General features: G+C 39.6%; 1 protein-coding gene across 2 annotated transcripts in view; it reads right to left on the reverse strand.

Moving 5' to 3' along the window:
• Positions 1-5,560, reverse strand: part of SPAST (spastin) — a 113,550-nt gene extending 107,990 nt beyond the window's left edge. For both annotated transcript variants that reach the window (XM_049870401.1, XM_049870402.1), the window contains exon 1: positions 4,869-5,560. In XM_049870401.1, the coding sequence (XP_049726358.1) occupies positions 4,869-5,283 (415 nt within the window). In that variant the 5' untranslated portion in view covers positions 5,284-5,560. The remainder of the gene's footprint in view (positions 1-4,868) is intronic.
• Positions 5,561-21,518: the final 15,958 nt, after the last annotated feature.

Genomic DNA, 21,518 nt, shown 5'->3' on the forward strand with positions numbered 1-21,518 from the left:
AATAGTGTGAGAAGCCGGGCTATATGAAGAAGAATGGGGCATATCAGGATTGGAGGAAGGCTCATTAACAACTGTGTTATACAGATGACATAACCTTGCTTGCTCAACGTGACGAGGACATGAAGTATTTCCTGATGAAGATCAAAGACTAAATCCTTCAGTATGGACTATGCCTCAACATAAAGAAAACAAAAATCATCACAACTAGACCAATAAGCAACATCATGATAAACGGAGAAAAATTTAAAGTTGTCAAAGATTTAATTTTAGTTGGATCCACAATCAACATCCATGGAAGCAACAGTCAAGAAATCAAATGACATGCTGCACTGGGCCAAATGTGCTGCAAAAAAAGACCTCTTTAAAGTGTTAAAAAGCAAAGATGCCACTCTGAGGACTAAGGTGGCCCTGACCCAAGCCATGGTATTTTCAATCGCCTCATATGCATGTGAAAGCTGGACAATGAATAAAGAAGACCAAAGAAGAACTGATGCATTCAAGTTATAGTGTTGGCAAAGAATACTGAATGTATCATAGACTGCCAGAAGTACAAACAAATCTCTCTTGGAAGATGTATAGCCAGAACGGTCCTTAGAAGCAAGGATGGAAAGATTTCATCACACTTACTTTAGACATGTCATCAAGAAGGACCAGCTCCTGGAGAAGGACATAATGAGGATCAGCAAAAAAGAGGAAGACCCTCAGGGAGATGAACTGACACAGTGGCTACAACAATGGACTCAACCATAGCAACGACTGTGAGGATGGTGCAGGACTGAGCAGTTTTTTATTATGTTGTATAATTATTTTATATAGGGTCACTATGCGTTGGTACCAACTCGACAGAACCCACCAACAACAAAAAAACTGTGAGAAAATAAATTTCTGTTCCTTAAAGCCACCCATTTACAGTATTATTTACTGATGAAGATCAAAGACTAAATCCCTCAGTATGGACTGCACCTGAACATAAAGAAAACAAAAATCCTCACAACTGGACCAATAAGCAATAAAAAAATCACTGAAGGTGTCAAAGATTTAATTTTACTTGGATCCACAATCAATGCCCATGGAAGCAGCAGTCAAGAAATCAAATGACATACTACACTGCTGCAAAAGACCTCTTTAAGGTGTCAAAAATGAATAAGGAAGGCCAAAGAAGAATTGGGTGTTCTCGAAGAACACGTATCATAGAGTATGTATCACAGACTGCCAGAAGTACAAAACATCTGTCTTGAAGTAGTAGTCAGAATGCTCCTTGGAACCAAGGATGGCAAGACTTTGTCTCCTGTACTTTGGACATGTTATCAGGATGGACCAGTCCCTGGAGAAGGACAACATGTCAGGTGAAGTAGAGGGTCAGTGAAAAAGAGGAAGACCCTCAATGAGATGGACTGACACACTGGCTGCAATAATGGACTCAAACACAGCAACAACTGTGAGGGTGGGGCAGGACTGGGTAGCCTGAGCAGTGCTTCATTCTGTACATAGCATCGCTATTAATCAGAACCAATTCGACAGCACCTAACATATATTTCTTAAAACTAACCAGGAATGAAGAGAAAAGCATTTTACTTAGACCATTTCTGGCCTTGATGCCAGATTCTCCAGCCTTACACCTCCTGGGAAATTGGCTCTCTCTTTCATACAGTATCTAGGCCCTTACTATCAAGTCCTATATAAGGAACCATAACTATAGAACTTGCACCACGTGTTACTAGGAGCCCAGATCTCAGGCTTGTCTAGGTATAGAAGCCGTTCAAAACATCTTAGGGTACGTTCTGGTTAATCCAAAGAACCACTATTATAACCTCCTCTTTTCCTTCAAATATTCCAATGGGCCTGTTACTAGCATTATAAAACCAAGAACCAGCTTAGTTTAAGATAAAAGTAACAGAATTATTAGTCTGTTTACCTAAACTCTTCCTGCTTCTGCTTCAATTTCAGTTTCTCCATATCAAAAATTGGTATCATATCAGTCTTCCAAGGATATTCAATACTTAAGACAAAATCCACAAAATTATTTAACTCCTTGAAAAAAGGAGAGATATAAAATGAACATGAAAATATAAATATAATTATTAATCACATAAATACTGTCTTAACACATCTCACTGGAGAAGAGGCTTTTTTATTTCAAAAATAACACTTAGAATACAAAGCTGTGTACATTAACTAGTATCTACTTATGCTTGCTTTAATAACAGACTTCATATACTTTAGGTAAATAAAAGTTGCTGTGCTCGTCTTCTCTATTTAAAATAGTTTGGTTTCAGACAAATTAAGGCCTTCATGAAAATTCAGTGCCCAAGTTGAGTACAACTAGAATTCCAAATAAACAGTTGCCATATAAATCACAACATTTATACACTACTTTATTAAGATCTAATTTGGTTTTTATCATTTCAAGGCACCAAATGTTTCAATTAACTAATACTGCTACAGTCTGAAATTGCACAGTGGCTTTCAGTACATTTAGCAGTTAAGCTGCAAAGGGATGGTAATGCAGACGTTGTTGTTAGGTGCTGTTGAGTCACTTCAAACTTATAGCGGCCGCATGTGACAGAGTAGAACTGCCCCATAAGATTTTCTAAGCTGTACTTTTTATAGGAATAGATAACCAGCTCTTTCTCCCCCAGAGCTGCTGGGTAAAAGTTCAAATCACCAAACTTTCGGTTAGCAGCGGCATTACTGGCCCTAACTTAAAGCCTAATGGTTTACCAGTTACAAAGTTTTTGAAGATGGCCTAGCCCATTTATTTCATACACAGTATACTCTGATAAAATAAGAGAGGGAGAAAATTTAATTCTCTTGGAATAAAATTTTGTGTTGTCAAGGATGGCTGAGAGGTAAATAGACCTCACATGTGAACTTTCTCTTTTAATAACTAGATTAAGGCTCAAATACAAAAATTTTCAACATGCTAAAAAGGAGAAGAGAACATGAAAAAATAAACTCAGTTTTAAAGGAAAATGAATATATTACTCATCTGTTTCAGTTTGAACTAATTTAATTTGGCAGAGGACGGTACCAGTTGTAGAATTCAAACCAAAGAGTTGTCATATCCATTCTGACATCCATGATAGAAACATTATCAGTCAAAAAAGAGTGAAATATGTGGAACACCAAAACCCGATGCCGTTGAGTCAATTCCGACTCATAGCGACCCTATACACACATCACTGAAAATATTTATACTTAAAAAATATTTTGAAGAGGATTTAACAGTGAAACTCGTAGATAAGTCATCAGCATGAAACCAAGGTCTGCATTCTATTGGTCATTTATTCTTCACATGGGACTGCTTTTTCTTTAAATATAAGAGCCCAAGATTGCAATACCTAGATTGTCCTTGATCTCGCCTTTCATCCCTACTTCTAACTCCCATCAACCAGTGTTAACTAAGAGTTCCCTGAATATGCTGGCATTCTTTTCCTAAATATACTAATTAAAATAATCCACTCGAAAACACATTCCCTCTATTCTAAAATGTCTTTGGTCTAGATTAGTAAACTTCAGAGGACCCTACTGTAATATGATACTGTAATAAAAACAGCAAGGGTTGCTAACCAAAAGGTCAGTAGTTCAAATCCACCAGGCGCTCCTTGGAAACTCTATGGTGCAATTCTACTCTATCCTATAGGGTTGCTGTGAGTCGGAATTGACTCAATGGCAAAGGGGTTTTCTCTAAGGAAGGGATCATGGTACCCCTCTTCATCCTCCCCAAGAGATCCTGGATGTTCCTAAGAGATGGTGGAGAACAGAACCATTAACAAAAAACTTCCTACCATAATAAACCCATAGTATTCTTTTCCTAAATGCATCTCTATTGTTCAAGTCTCTTAACCTTCACTCTGCCCTTAAATTCCCAGCTATCTAGTGCTGCTGTAACAGAAATACAACTGGATGGCTTTAACAAACAGAAATTTATTTTCTCACATTTTAGGAGGCTGTAAGTCTGAATTTAGGGCACTGGCTCTAGGGGAATGCTTTCTCTCTGCGTGGGCTCTGGGGGAAGGTTCTTATCTCTTCACCTCGTTTCCCAGTGTCTTGGAGAACTCTATGTGGCTTGCCATCAATCTTCCCCCATCTCTGCTTGCTCACTTGCTTAATCTCTTTTATATGTCATAACAGATTGACTCAAAAAACACTCTAAACTAACCCTGCCTCATTAACACAACAAAAACAACACATTCCCAAATGGTATTATAACCAGAGGCATAGAGATTAGAATTTACAACATATTTTGGAAGGACACAATTCAATCCACAACACATTCCAAAACCAAGATGAGTACCCCCCCTTCCCCTATACCCTACTCTTCACTACTAGGCCCACCAAGGAAACCGGTTTCAACAAGACTGAAATCCTGGAACAGTTTCTGGAATTGGTAATGTAGACGGACACTAAAAATGAACGGTAGATTGCTCCTTTTTCACTAATGGATAAGACAAGTGAGTACCTAACTGAGACATGGTGGAAAAGTGGGTTTCCTTGGGAGTTGGAAGGAAAAGCAACATCTCAGCATACTGGAGGTAGAATGAAAAGAGGGATTTTTAAAACGTAATATGAATCCGTCTAATGTTCATTAGCTATTAGCATAGGTCTGGAATGACCCGCTTTTACCCATACATATATAAAGCCTCAGTTTCTTCACCTATAAAATGGTGACAGCAACAGCACCTTTACCGTATAGGATTATTGATTATAAGAATTAAATGACACAACACGTGAAAAGCTAATGGCACAGTTCCGGGGATGCATCGCCCCCTCCCGCAGCAAACGGACGCAGGTGTTACCCTCCCTCTGCGACCCCACCCCCTTGCTTCCCGGCGCTTCCCCTTCCCCTTGGCCCCCTGTCACCATACCTTTCTCGTCCTCGTCGATGCGCAGGGCAATGGAGATGTACTCGAAGGCCTGCTTATGAAAGGCTCGAACGTGGTCAGCCTCACCGCCTGACACAGGCACCGGGGGCGAGGCCGGGGCTGACGCCGGCGCGGCCCGGGAGCTCCTCTTGGCGGCCATGAGGGCGCGGGAGAAGCGCTGGCAGAGCCACACGAAGAGGAGCCCCAAGTGGAAAGCTACCAAGCGCAACAGGGCGAAGCCCACCAACAGCGGGTAAGAGAAGTAGTACAGGTTCCGCTTATGCGGCGACCCGGGCGAAGAGGCCCGCGCGGCGCCGGAAGGGGCGGGCACCGAGCAGGGGGGCGGAGGCCTGGGAGGCACCGGGCTGCTGGGGCCGCCGGAGCCTTTCTTCTTCCGTCGTCCACCCGGAGAATTCATCCACAGCTCCTACTGCCGCCGCCGCCATAACCCGCCTCCCGCAGAACCACGATGACCAAGCCACGGCGGCGGCCACGGCGATGGCCACAAACCCCCGCGCGCCCGCTGGCCCCAGAGCTCGGCAGCTCCACGCGTTGCCCGCCGGCTTCTTCAGTCAGAAGAACAAGCCATTTTCATGCGGGAGTCTGACACCAGCAGTTGCTCCACCCCTACCTCCCTCTGTCTTCCGGAGTGCCTGGTGGCTCAGTGCTACAGCTGCGCGCACGCGCACGTCTCTTCCTCCGTGTCTCTCCCTGGCGCGCACGCGCACGCCCCTCCTCTCGTGTCTTTCACTGGCGCGCACGCGCACGTCTTTCCCTGTATTTCTTGGGCGGCCTTCTAAAGCGCCATCTTCGTCGACCTGGGTTCTAGTGCGCGTGAGCGGCGCCAGTTCCCAGAGTAACTGCCGGTCATAGCGTGCAGTTCTGAGCCTGCCGACTTCGGGCACCGAGGCTGCTGACTCCTTCATAGCCAGGAACATTGGCAATCAGCCCAGGGGAGGGGCGACTGTTCTCAGGGTCCCTCGGCCAGTTCCCAGGGCTCATATCTCACAATGTTTAGGTTTTCTGTACTTAACGTTTCTTTCGTCATTTTCTGCCAGTTGACTCAAGTCTTCTCCAAAGGGTGATTGCTCTGAGTTCCATTTAAAAAGCAACCCGTATATAGAAAATCCCAGATAATCCACAAGAAAGCTACTGGAACTAATAGAAGGATTCAGCAAAGTGGCGGGTATAAGATCACATAAAAAATCACCCAGGTTTTTCTACACTAATGAGAACTCAGAGAAGGAAATCAGGAAAAGGATAACATTTATAATAGCGCCCCCAAAGATGGAATACTTAGGAATAAACATAACTCGGGATGTAAAAGACTCATAAAAAGAAAACTATAAAACATTAGTGCAAGGAAACAAAAGAGACCTTAATAATAGAAAAGCATAATCGTGCTCACGAATAGGACTTGTGAAAATGTCCATACTGTAGCTACAATGCAATCCTGATCCAAATTTCAACAATGTTCTTTAACAAGATGGAAAACTAATTAGCTTTATATGGTAAAGAAAATCCCCCCAGATAGGTAAAACACTACTGAAAAACAATGAAGTAGGAGGCCTCACACTACCTGATCTCAGAACCTAGTATACAGCTGCAGTAGTAAAACCAGTCTGGTACTGGTACAGTAACAGATGCATAGACCAATGGAACAGAATCAAGACCATAGAAATAAATCCATCCATCTATGGACTCCTGATCTTTGACAAAGGGTTGAAGTTCATTAAAGGCAGAAGAGATAGTCTCTTCAACAAAGGGTGCTGGCAAAACTGGATATCTATTTGCAGAAAAATGAAACAGAACCCATACCTCACCCCGTACACAAAAAAAGAACTCAAAATAGATTAAACACCTAAAAGTAAAACCTAAAATTATAAAGTTCATGAAAGCATAGGGACAACACTAGGGGCCCTAATTTATGGTATAAATGGCATATCAAGCATAACTAAAAATGCACAAACTCCAGAAGATAAACTAGATGACTGTGTCTCCTAAAACTTAAATACCTATGCTCATCAAACTACTTTTCCAAGATAGTAAAAAGAGTACCTACAGACTGGGAAAAAAATCTTTGGCAGTGACATATCTGATAAAGGTTTAATCTCCAAAATATACAGAAAACTTTAACAACTAAACAATAAAAAGATAAGCAACCCAACCACAAAATGGGCAAAGGACATAAACAGATACTTCACCAAAGAGGACATTCAGGCAGCTAACAAATACATGAAAAGATGCTAGCAATCATTAGCAAGTAGAGAGATGCAAATCAAAACCACAATAAGGTACCGTCTCACTCCTGAAAGAATGGCATTGAGAAAAAAAAAAAAACAACAAATGCTGTTTGTGAGTAGATTGGAACCCTCACACACTGCTCGTGGGAATGTAAAATGATACAACCATTGTGGAAAACAATATGGCACTTCCTTAAGAAGCTAGAAATAGGAATACCATATGATTCAGTAATCCCACTTTTAGGAATATCTCCTAGAGAAATAAGAGCTATCACACGAATAGATGTATGCACGTCCATGTTCATTGCAGCATCATTCACAATAGCAAAAAGATGGAAACAGCTTAAGTGTCCTTCAACTAATGAATAGATAAATTATAGTACATACAAACAATGGAACACTACACAACAATAAAGGACAATGATGAATCCGCAAAACATCTCACAACATGGATGAATCTGGAAGGCATTATAATGAGTGAAATAAGTCAATCACAAAGGAATGAATATTGCATGACACCACTATTATAAAAAAATACGAACATGTTTCCACACAGAAAGAAATAATCTTTGATGGTTGCGAGGGAGGCGAGAGTATGGAGAGGAAATCATTAACAAGATAGTAGACAAGTGTTAACTTTGGTGATGGAAAAGACCACACAAAATATAGTGGAAGTCAGCACAACTTGACCAGGGCAACTGGGAACTGGAACCTGGGGTGAAAACAAACTGGGATAACAGGTAGTTGGAATTATGTACTCTAAAAGAGCTGGCCCATCAGTTCATCCTATTGAGATACTCAGAGCTGCCTGGGTTCATGGTCACTTGGTTATGCTACCTATCCAATAAACTATATTCTCTTTCTCTTCCTCTCCCTCTCTCTTCCTGTCCTTCCTCCCTCGTTCTCTCCCTTCCTTTCTCTCTTACCCTCTCCATAGACCCATCTCTATCTCCCTTTTTTCTCTCTTTCTCTGTTGAAGTTAGCCATAATAGTTTCCTGTTGCCTAAAACTAAGTAATCCTAAGTGATACAATTCCCCCATTGTTGACAATGTGAAGTTTACAAATACCTCATGCTTACTAGTTGTGTTATAGGAGCAAGTTTTTTAACTCCTTTCTCTGTAAAATAAATGGAATAAGAATTACAAAATGATATAAGGTACCTAAAACTAGCATAGTACCTGCAACATAACAGGACTCAATAAATATTATTTCTGTTTCTGCCACTATACCTGCAATGCCACTCTAGATTTCAGGCTCTACTGAGATCTCAATTTTCAGCGCTCTCAGTTCACGTCTGCTGCCCTTTAGAATTATATCCCAGCCTCAAATCCATTTTCTGAATTAAAATCTTCCTAAATTTGTCTTAAGAAAAATAGTGCCTTAGCATCACCTTGGCCTTATAATCAGCCTGGTCTGAAGATCCTAACCTTCTTAACCGTTTAACCTGCTGTGTGACAGCCTCCCAGTTTCTAGATGGTAAGAGCTTCCAGGACACTTAATCTTGAATGGGATCTGGACTAGTTTCACCAGGACAAAAAGGAGTAGCTGAGTTCTGTGCTAACTCGGACATTCAGTCACTTTATCGCTTTAACCCATTAATTTATATCCAAAAGCACCTAGCACCAAATGTGGTGTTTTTTGTCTTGTTTTGTTTTTTGATATTTCAGCCCCTAAGTATTTCCCTGAATTTTCAGCTTGAGAAATGTTAGATTATTTGATATAGGAACCAATGGCAGATATTAAAGACCTCTTTTCAATTAAAAAAAGAAAAGTGAAATAAAATGTCACACCTAGAGCTGAGAGCTGCTTTTGAAAAAGAAAATGTAAAATAGAGAAAAAAATTAAAAGACATAGTTGGGAATGAGGAATGGGAGGAGGAGAGTAACAATTAGGAGATTATTATCCGATGGTTGTGTTAACAACTTAAAATTGTGAACAAGTTATTTTTCTACATTGAGGCCACTTTGTGGCACAAATTATTCAACCATTTCGTTCAGCTAATGTGTACTAAGCACAGACAATGTGTCAGCCAATGAAGAAGGTGCCAGGATTACAGTAGGGAACAAAACCAGTTTTACAGTCTAATGCAATGGTCACAAAAAACTTCAACAGCAATAACATATATGTTGTGAATGACGGAAACTGTGAGAAACTGGAGAGGAGTATACCCCAGGTAATCAGGGTAGCTGTTAGTCAGTTCCAGCTGATTTGTGCCTTTCAGGAATGTGGGACCTAATGTTGCCAGATTTTTCTAATTTTTCAAGATAAATCAGAATTGTAATTTTTTATGTGAAATCTATGGGCTGGGAGTCACTGGCTCAAAATTACTAAACAAATTAAAAACAAAACTGTGTCACCAGTTTGAGATTATCTAGTTTAGAGAGGTTTTGTTACTTCAGTAAATGTATCTGTGAATGAGCTCATGGTTTTGAAATAGTAGTAGGTGTAAGAATATAAATTGTTACCTGACCTCTTCAACTTGATTTTTGAAGGTATGGTGCTATGGACTAATAAACAGAATCAGTTAACAGAGAATTTTAAATGAAAGCCCTAGGATAGCAATCTAGATTATCAGAGGATGTATTCAATCAGCACTCTAAAAAAAATACTTGGGTGTATATGTACTAAATTTCTATATTTACAGTGGCCAGCGCATACTGTGTGCACGGAGAGCAGAATAATGCGGACTGTTAGCACTGAGTGAATGCTGGGAGACATAAAAGGAATTGTTTATTTTCAAGGGTGGTTTCAGAAAGTTTCCTTTATCCTTGAGACACTCCTCCCCATCTTGTCAGATAAACTCAATTCCTATATTCTGGAAAGAACACCTAAATTTCTCCATTTACTCTCATAAGTGTTTTTGTCATAGCGTGTGTCTCTTCCCACCCACAAGCTTTTCCATTGAGGCTTTGATTAAATATTCCTTTCCGAATACTGTTCCAAAGATACCTACTCACATTCATCTCATCCTCATCTGAACTTCTTCAGGATTTATGGTCTGTATCACTCATCTTGACCTTTAACCAGTTATTACTTTATACTGCTATTTAAATGTATCACATATGTAACCTGGCTGAACTAGAATACACATTTATTAGGGCAAGGAGTGTAATTTAAATTCATTTTAAAGTCCCTGTTTTAGGTTTGGTGATTTGCTAAGAGGATTCACAGTACTCAGCATATAGATATACCCACAGCTATGATTTATTAGAGCAAAAAGATACAAAGCAGAATCAGTAAAGGGAAAGTGCACATGGGGTGAAGTCTAGAGGAAACCAGGTGTAAGCTTTTTAGATTCTGCTCCCAATGGAATCACAGAAGACACACTTAATTTTTCCAGTAATGAGTTGTGACATGTGTGAAACATTGTCTACCAGGGAACCTCATCAGAGACTCAGTGCCCTAAGTTTTTATTGGGGTTGGTCTGCCTAGCACCCTTTGCCTAGCATATACCAAAATTCTAGACTCCCAAAAGAAAAGCAGGTGCTTAGCGTAAATCATATTGTTTGCACAGTTTAGGCACAATGAACCATACTTATAATTTAGGAAGAACTTTATATAAGTGTAGGGAATTTTGGAGATTGGGTGATGCAGTGGTTAAGAGCTCAGCTGCTGACCAAAAGGTTGGCAGTTCGAATCCATCAGCCTCTCCTTGGAAACCCGTTGGGACAGTTCCACACTGTCATATAGGTTTGCAACAAGTCAGAGTCGACAAGACAGCCAAGGGTTTGATTCCGGTTTTCGTAGAGAATTTTACCCTTTACTGTTTACCATTCAAGTTCCCAGATGTTGTCTGTTATGGACTGAAATGTGTCAAAATGGCAAGGATGTACTTTATCACCATTTTTATTTAACATTGTACTGGAGTCCTAGCCAGAGCAATTAGGCTTGATAAAGAAATAAAGAGCATCCAAATTGGTAGTAAGGGAGTAAAAGTATCTTTACTTGCAGATAACATGATCTTATACACAGAAATCCCTAAAGAATCCTCAAGAAAACTACTGAAACTAATAGAAGAGTTCAGCAGAGTATCAGGGTACAACATAAACATAAATCAGTTGGATTCCTCTACACCGACAAAGAGAACATCAAAGAGGAAATTACCAAATCAATACCATTCACAATAGCCCTCAAGATGATAAAATAGAATAAATCTAATCAGAGACATAAAAGACCTATACGAAGGAAACAACAAGACACTACTGCAAGAAACTAAAAGAGACCTACATAAGTAGAAAAACATACCTTGCTGATGGATAGGCAGACTCAACATTGTGAAAATGTCTATTTTACCCAAAGCGATCTACAGATACAATGCAATTCTGATCCAAATTCCAACAATATTTTTTAATGAGATGGAGAAACAAATGACCAACTTCATATGGAAGCCTCCAGATAAGTCAAGCATTACTGAAAAAGAAGAACAAACTGGAAGGCCTCACACAACCTGAATTTAGAACTTATTATACTGCCACAGTAGTCAAAACAGCCTGGTGCTGGTATAACAACAAATACATAGGCCAGTGGAACACAGTTGAGAAGCCAGACATAATTTCATCCACGTATGAGCAGCTGATATTTGACAAAGGCCCAAAGTCTGTTAAATGGGGAAAAGACAGTCTCTTTGACAAATGGTGCTGGCGTAACTGAATATCCATCTGCAAAAAAATGAAACAAGACCCATCCCTCACACCATGCACAAAAACTGACTCAAAATGAATCAAAGACCTAAATATAAAATCTAAAATGATAAAGATCATGAAAGAAAAAATAGGGACAACACTAGGAGCCCTACTATATAGTATAAACAGTGTACAAATAATTATTAACAATGCACAAACACCAGAAGAGAAACTAGATAACTGGGAGCTCCTAAGAATCAAACACTTATGCTCATCCAAAGACTTCACCAAAAGAGTAAAAAGATTACCTACAGACTGGGAAAAAAAAATTTTGGCTATGACAAATGCGATCAGCTTCTGATCTCTAAAATCTACACGATGTTGCAAAATCTCAACAAAAAAAAAAGAGAAATAACCCAATTAAAAATGGGCAAAGGATATGAACATGCACTTCACCAAAGAAGACATTCAGGCAGCTAACAGATACATGAGGACATGCTCATGATCGCTAGCCATTACAGAAATGCAAATTGAAATTACAACGAGATACCATCTTACTCTAACAAGGCTGGCATTAATCCAAAAAATGCAATAAATGTTGGAGAGGTTGTGGAGAGACTGGAACACTTATACACTGCTGGTGGGAATGTAAAACAGTACAACCACTTTGGAAATCAATTTGGTGATTCCTTAAAAAGCTAGAAATAGAACTACAATATGATCCAGCAATCTTACTCCTTGGAATATATTCTAGAGAAATAAGAGCCTTCACACGAACAGGTATATGCACACCCATGTTCATTGTAGCACTGTTTACACTAGCGAAAAGATGGAGGCAAACAAGGTGCCCATCAAAGGATGAATGGATAAATAAATTACGGCGTATTCATACAGTGGAATACTACGCATCAATAAAGAACAACAATGATTCTGTGAAACATCTCATAACATGGAAGAATCTGGAAGGCATTATGCTGAGTTAGTTTCAAAAGAACAAATATTGTATAAGACCACTATTACCAGAACTCAAGAAATAGTTTAAACACAAAAGAAAATATTATTTGATGGTTATAAGGGTGGGGAGGGAGGGAGAGGGGTATTCACTAATTAGATAGTAGGCAAGAGCTATTTTAGTTGAAGGGAAAGACAACACACAATACTGGAGAGTCAACACAACTGGACTGAACCAAAAGCAAAGAAATTTCCTGAGTACAACCAAACACTTCGAAGGCCACAGTAGCAGGTGTGGGGGTCTGGGGACCATGGTTTCAGGGGACATCTAGGTCAATTGGCATAATAAAATATATTAAGAAAACGTTCTGCATCCCACTTTGGTGAGTGGCGTCTGGTAAGCAGCCATCTAAGATGCATCAATTAATCTCAACCCACCTGGAGCAAGAGAGAATGAAGAACACCAAAGACACAAGGTAATTATGAGCACAAGAGACAGAAAGGGCCACATAAACCAGAGACTTCATCAGCCTGAGGTCAGAAGAACTAGATGGTGCCCAGCTACATCTGATGACTGCCCTGACAGGGAACACAACAGAGAATCCTTGACGGAGCAAGAGGACAATAGGATCCAGACCTCAAATTCTAGTGAAAAGACTAGACTTAATGGTCTGAGACCCAAAGGACCCCAGAGGTCATGGTCCCCAGACCTTCCCTTAGCCCAAGAATGGACCCATTCCCAAAGCCCATTCTTCAGACAGGTATTGGACTGGACTACAAGACAGAAAATGATACTTGAGCTTCTTGGCGCTAGTAGACACATAAGACTATGTGGGCAGCTCCTGTCTGGAGGGAAGATGAAAAGGCAGAGGGGGGAAGGAGCTAGCTGAAAGGACATGGGGAATACAGGGTGGAGAAAAGGAGTGTGCTGTCTCATTAGGGGGAGAGCAGTTAGGAGTAAATAGCAAGGTGTATATAAGTTTTTGTATGAGAGACTGACATGATTTCTGAACTTTCACTAAAAGCACAGTTAAAAAGAAATAAAACAAAAAAAAGTCAACTAGGCCAGGCCATGATCTCCAGTATTGTGTAGTCATCCTCCACTTTGTGATCCGATGTAATTATTCTGTTTTGTGATGTGTTGTAAATCCTAGCCTCTATGCCTATGGTTATGGTCCCATTTGGGAGTGGGTTCTCCATTATGTTAATAGAGCAGTATTAGGGTGGGATGTAAGTCACCACCCTTACCCCATTTATTCAAGTCACACCCTTACTTGAGTCACACCTTTAATCTTATAACAAATAAAAGGAGAGAGAAGCGAACAGAGATAGGGACCTCAATACCACCAAGAAGAGGAGATAGGAGCAGAGCATGTCCCTTGGACTTGGGGTCCCAAGGCTGAGAACCTTCTAGAACCAGGAGACACAGAAAGAAAGCTATAACACCAGAGACAGCACAAGATGGCAAGAGGCAGCGACAGAGAAACACTGGCAGGAGAGCCAGGAGACCAGCGGGAGACAGCTTGGAAGCTTATCCAGAGAGCAAGAGAGAGTTGAGTGCCTTCGGGCAGAAGGCTTCCTGGCATAATGGGGTGCCTCTGGCACTTATCAGCAGAGCTAAAGAACTTTGTAACACTTGCCCAAGCAGGGCAGAGGTGGGGTCAGGGAGAGGCCTGCCTGTGGACACAGCTGAAAAGAGGCTGTCCTGATCAACAGGGACCTACCGCTGTGAGCTGACACTCTGAATTCAGACTTCCAGCCTCCTAAACGGTGGGGAAATAAATTTCTTTTTCTTAAAGCCATCCACTTGTGGTATTTCTGTGATACCAGCATTAGATAACTAAGACGCAGGCCAAGGGTCCAACTTGCAAGCAGGCCTTTCAAAGGATAGCAGTGCCTCCTATGTTAACTCTTTTTGTACCTAAACATATAATGGATGCTCACTGAATACTTGAGTGAAGAGAAAAAGAATGAATAGGAAAACTTTTCTTTTATGCTGTCATACAATTGCTTAGGCTCATTGCATAAATATTCTTTTCTATAATTGCATGCTACATATAATAAAATAATCTATTTTCCAATTAAAACAAGCATATCTAAATATTTGTATCCTTTCCATTTAAAAATTAATTCTTGCTTTTGGGTTTTTTTTTAAATAATTTTTATTGTGCTCTAAGTGAAAGTTTGCAAATCAAGTCAGTCTCTCACATAAAAACTTACATACACCTTACTACATACTCCCAGTTACTCTCCCCCCATGAGACACCCGGCTCCCTCCTTCCACTCTTTTTTCATGTCCATTTTGCCAGCTTCAAAGCCCCTCTACCCTCACATCTCCCCTCCAGTTAGGAGATGCCAACATAGTCTCAAGTGTCCACCTGATCCAACTGGCTCACTGCTCATCAGCATCCCTCTCGAACCCACTGTCCAATCCAATCCATGCCTGACGAATTGGCTTCATGAATCGTTCCTATCCTGGGCCAACAGAAGGTTTGGGGGCCATGACCGCCGGGGACCTTCTAGCCTCAGTCATACCATTAAGTCTGCTCTTTTAATCAGAATTTGGGGTCTGCATCTCACTGTTCTCCTGCTCCCTCAGTGGTTCTCTGTTGTGTTTCCTGTCAGGACAGTCATCGGTTGTGGCCGGGTACCATCTAGTTCTTCTGGTCTCAGGATGATGTAGTCTCTGGTTCATGTATCCCTTTCTGTCCCTTAGGCTCGTAATTACTTTGTTTCTTTGGTGTTCTTCATTCTCCTATGATCCAGGTGGATTGAGACCAATTGTTGCATCCTAGATGGCTGCTTGCTAGCGTTTAAGACGCCAGACGCCACTCTCCAAAGTAGGATGCAGAATATTTTCTTAACAGATTTTATGTCAATTGACTTAGATGTCACCTGAAACCATGGTCCCCAAACCTGTGCCCCCTGCTTCGGTGACCTTTGAAGCATTCAGTTTATTCAGGAAACTTCTTTGCTTTTGGTTTAGTCCAGTTGTGCTGACCTTCCCTGTACTGAGTTTTGTCCTTCCCTTCACCTAAAGAAGTTCTTATCTACTACCTAATTAGTAAATACCCCTTTCCCACCCTCCCATCCTCCCCCCTCTCATAACTACAAAAGAATGTGTTCTTCTCAGTTTAAACTATTTCTCAAGATCTTATAATAATGGTCTTATACAATATTTGTCCTTTTGCAACAGACTAATTTCACTCAGCATAATGCCTTCCAGGTTCCTCCATGTTATGAAATGTCTCACAGATTCCTCACTGTCCTTTATCAATGCATAGTATTCCATTGTGTGAATATACCATAATTAATTTATCCATTCATCCGTTGATGGGCACCTTGGTTGCTTCCATCTTTTTGCTATTGTGAACAGTGCTGGAATAAACATGGATGTGCATATATCTGTTTGTGTAAAGGCTCTTTTTTCTCTAGGATATATTCCGAGGAGTGGGAATGCTGGATCATATTGTAGTTCTGTTTCTAGCTTTTTAAGGAAGCACCAAATTGATTTCCAAAGTGGTTGTGCCATTTTACATTCCCACCAGCAGTGTGTAAGTGTTCCAATCTCTCCACAGCCTCTCCAGCACTTATTATTTTGTATTTTTCGGATTAATGCCAGCCTTGTTGGAGTGAGATGAAATCTCATTGTAGTTTTTGAATGGCTAATGATCGAGAGCATTTCCTCATGTATCTGTTAGCCACCTGAATGTCTTCTTTAGTGAAGGGTCTGTTCATATGCTTTGCCCATTTTTTAATTGGGTTGTTTGTCTTTTTGTGCTTGAGTTTTAGCAGAATCATGCAGATTTTAGATATCAGGCATTCGTTGGAGATGTCGTAGCTGAAAATTTTTTCCCAGTCTGTAGGTGGTCTTTTTACTCTTTTGGTGAAGTCTTTAGATGAACATAAGTGTTTGATTTTTAGCAGCTTCCAGTTATCTGGTTTCTCTTCTGCATTTTTAGTAATGTTTTGTATTCTGTTTATGCCTTTTATTGGGGCTCCTAACATTGGCCCTATTTTTTCTTCCATGATCTTTATCTTTTTAGACTTTATGTTTAGGTCTTTGATCCATTTGGAGTTAGTTTTTGTGCATGGTGTGAGGTATGGGTCCTGTTTCATTTTTTTGCAGATGGATATCCAGTTAAGCCAGCAGCACTTGTTAAAAAGACTCTTTTCCCCAATTAAATGACACTGGGCCTTTGTCAAATATCAGATGCTCATATGCAGATGGATTTGTATCTGGATTCTCAATTCTGTTCCATTGGTCTATGTGTCTGTTGTTGTACCAGTACCAGGATTTTTGACTACTATGGCTGTATAATAGGTTCTAAAATCAGGTAAAGTGAGGCCTCCCAGTTTGTTCTTTTTCAGTAATGCTTTACTTATCCAGGGCTTCTTTCCCTTCCATATGAAGTTGGTAATTTGTTTCTCCATCACATTAAAAAAATGTCATTGAAATTTGGATCGTAAGTGCATTGTGTATATAGATGGCTTTTGGTACAATAGACATTTTTACAATGTTAAGTCTTCCTATCCATGAGCAAGGTATGTTTTTCCATTTATGTAGGTCCCTTTTGGTTTCTTGCAGTAGTACCCTGTAGTTTCCTTGGTATAGGTCTTTTACGTCTTTGATAAGATTTATTCCTAAGTATTTTATCTTCTTGGGGGCTACTATAAATGATGTTGGTTTGATGATTTCCTCTTTGATGTTCTTTTGGTTGATGTAGAGAAATCCAAGTGATTTTTGTATGTTTGTCTTGTAACCTGATACTCTGCTAAACTCTTCTATTGGTTTCAGTAGTTTTCTTGAGGATTCCTTAGGGTTTTCTGCGTATAAAATCATGTCGTCTGGAAATAGAGATAATTTTGCTTCTACCTTGCCAATCTGGATGCCCTTTATTTCTTTGTCTAGCCTAATTGCCCTGGCTAGGACCTCCAGCACAATGTCGAATAAGAGTGGTGATAAAGGACATCCTTTTCCGGTTCCAGTTCTCAAGGGAAATGCTTTCAGGCTCTCTCCATTTAGGATGATGTTGGCTGTTGGCTTTGTACATAAAAAAAAGAAGTATACTTTCTTTTCCAATGCACATGGAACATTCTCCAGAACAGACCACATATTAGGTCATAAAGCAAGCCTTAAGAGAATCCAAAACATCAAAATAGTACAAAGCATCTTTTCTGACCATAAAGCCATTAATGTAGAAATCAATTACAGAAAAACCAAGGAAAAAAATCAAACGCATGGAAACTGAACAACACCTTGCTCAAAAACTACTCGGTTATAGAAGAAATCAAGGATGAAATAAAGAAATTCATAGAATCAAATGGGAATGAAAACACTTCCTACCAGAACCTATGGGACATAGCAAAAGCAGTACTCAGAGGTCAATTTATAGCACACATTCAAAAAGAAGAGAGGGCCAAAATCAAAGAATTATCCCTATAACCTGAACAAATAGTAATAGTGCAGCAAAAGAAGCCCTCAGGCACCAGAAGAAAGACAACCTGAACAAATAGTAATAGAGCAGCAAAAGGAGCCCTCAGGCACCAGGAGAAAGCAAATACTAAAAATTAGACTGGAATTAAATGAAATAGAGAACAAGAAAGACAATTGAAAGAGTTAATAGTTAATAGGACAAAAAGAGTTCATCTCTGGAAATATGAACAAAATTGGTAAACCATTGGTCAAACTGACAAAAGAAAAACAGGAGAGGAATCAAATAACCCAAATAAGAAATGAGATGGACGATATCACAACACACCCAAATGAAATTACAAGAATCATAACAGAATACTATGAAAAATTGTACTCTAACAAATTTGAAAACTTAGAGCATACAGACAAATTTCTAGAAGCATACTACCTACCTACACTAACACAAACAGAGACAGAACAACTAAATAAACCTATAACAAAAGAAGAGATTGAAAAGGTACTTAAAAATTCCCAGCAAAATAAAGCCCTGGCTCTGACAGCTTCACTGGAGAATTCTACAAAACTTTAAGAGAAGACCTAACGCCACTACTACTAAAGGTATTTCAGAACATAGGAAAGGACGAAATGCTTCCAAACTCATTGTATGAAGTTAAGATAACCCTGAGACTAAAACTAATACCACAAAAAAAGAAAATTACAGACCAATATGCCTCATGAACTTAGATGCAAAAATCATCAACAAAATTCTAGCCAATAGAATTCAACAACGTATCAAAAAACTAATTCACATGACCAAGTGGGATTCATAGCAGGTATGCAGGGATGGTTTAACACTAGAACAACAATCAATGTAATCCATCACACAAATAAAAGACAAGAATCACATGATCTTATCAATTGATGCTGAAAAGGCATTTGACAAAGTTCAACACCCATTCATGATAAAAACTGTCAGCAAAACAGTAACAGAGGGGAAATTCCTCAACTTAATAAAGGGCATTTTTACAAAGCCAACAGCCAACAGCCAACATCATCCTAAATGAAGAGGGTCTGAAAGAATTCCCCCTTGAGAACAGGAACTAGACAAGGATGCCCTTTATGATCACTCTTATTCAACACTGTGCGGGAGCTCCTAGCCAGAGCAACTAGGCTAGAAAAAGATATAAAGGGCTTCTGAATTGGTAAGGAAGAAGTAAAAGCATCTCTATTTGCAGATGATATGATCTTATACATAGAAGACCCTAACGAATCCTCAAGGAAACTACTAGAACTAATTGAAGAGTTCAGCAAAGTATCAGGATACAAGATAAACATTTAAAAAATCAGCTGGATTCCTCTACACCAACAAAGAGAACGTCGAGGAGGAAATCACCAAATCAATACCATTTACAGTAGACTCCAAGAAGATAAAATATCTAGGAATAAATCTAACCAGGTACCTAAAAGACTTATACAAAGAAAACTACAAGACACTGCTGCAAGAAACCAAAAAAGACCTACATAAATGGAAAAACATATCTCGCTTACGGATAGGAAGACTTAACATTGTGAAAATGCCTATTCTATCAGAGCAACCTATAGATACAATGCAATACTGATCCAAATTCCAATGGCATTTTTTAATGAGATGGAGAAACAAATCACCAACTTCATATGGAATGGGATAAGGCCCTAAATAAGTAAAGTGTTACTGAAAATGAAGAACAAAGTGGGAGGCCTCACACTAGCTGATTTTAGAACATATTGTATACCACCACAGTAGTCAAAACAGCCTGGTACTGGTACAACAACAGATACATAGACCAATGGAACTGAATTGAGAATCCAGGTATAAATTCATCCACCTATGAGCAGCTGGTATTTGACAAAGGCCCCAAGTCTGCTAAATGGGGAAAACATAGTCTCTTTAACATATGGATATCCATTTGTAAAAAAAATAAAGCAAGATCCATACCTCACACCATGCACAAAAACTAACTCAAAATGGATCAAAGACCTAAATATAAAATCTAAAACTATAAAGACCATGGAAGAAAAAATAGGGACAATACTAGGAGCCCTAATACATGGCATAAACAATATACAAAGCATTACTAATAAGCACAAACACCAGAAGAGAAATTAGATAACTGTGAGCTCCTAAAAATCAAACACTTATGCTCATACAAAGACTTCACCAAAAGAGTAAAAACCTACACACTGGGGAAAATTTTTTTGCTACAACAAATCTGAGCAGCATCTAATCTCTAAAATCTACAAGATACTGCAAAAACTCAACAACGAAAAGACAAATAACCCAGTTAAAAAATGGGCAAAGGATATGAACAGGCACTTCACTAAAGAGGACATTCCGGCAGCTAACAGATACTCATAATCATTATCCATTAGAGAAATGCAAATCAAAACTACAATGAGATTTCATCTTGCTCCAACAAAAAAAAAAACATTAATCCAAAAAACACAAAATAATAAGTGTTGGAGAGGCTGTGGAGAGATCGGAACACATATACACTGCTGATGGAAATGTAAATTGGTACAACCACTTTGGAGATAGATTCGGTTCTTCCTTAAAAAGCTAAAAATAGAACTAACATACAACCCAGCAATCCCACTCCTCGGAATGTATCCTAGAGAAATAAGAGCCTTTACACGAACAGATATATGCACACCCATGTTTATTGCAGCACTGTTTACAACAGCAAAAAGATGGAAGCAACCAAGGTGCCCATCAATGGATGAATGGATAAATAAATTATAGTATAGTCATACAATGGAATACTATACAACAATAAAGAAAGACACTGAATCTGTGAAATGTCTCATAATATGGAGGAATCTGGAAGGCATTATGCTGAAATTAGTCAGTCACAAAAGGACAAATATTCTATGAGACCATTATTATAAGAACTCGGGATAAGTCTTAAACGGAGAGAAAAGCATTATTTTATGGTTAAGAGGGTGGGGAGGGAGGGAAAGGGGCATTCACTAATTAGAGAGTAGACAAGAATTTTTTTATGTGAAGGGAAGGACAACACACAATACAGGGGAAGTCAGCACAACTGAACTAAACCCAAAGCTAAGAAGTTTCTGCATACAAGCAAACACTTTGAGGGACACAGTAGCAGGGGCAGTGATCTGGGGACCATGGTTTCAGGTGGCATCTAGGTCAACTGGCTTAGCAAAGTGTATTAAGAAAACCTTCTGCATCCCACTTTGGTGAGTGGCATCTGGGGTCTTAAAACCTAGCAAGAGGCCATCTAAGATGCATCAATTGGTCTCAATCCACCAGGGGCAAAGGAAAACGAAAAACACCAAAGCCACAAGGAAAATATGAGCCCCAGAAAGTGAAAGGGCCACATAAGCCAGAGACTCAAACAGCTGGAGACCAGAAGAATTAGA

This window comes from Elephas maximus, chromosome 26 (genome assembly GCF_024166365.1).
Source record: "Elephas maximus indicus isolate mEleMax1 chromosome 26, mEleMax1 primary haplotype, whole genome shotgun sequence".
Taxonomy (NCBI): Eukaryota; Metazoa; Chordata; class Mammalia; order Proboscidea; family Elephantidae; genus Elephas; species Elephas maximus.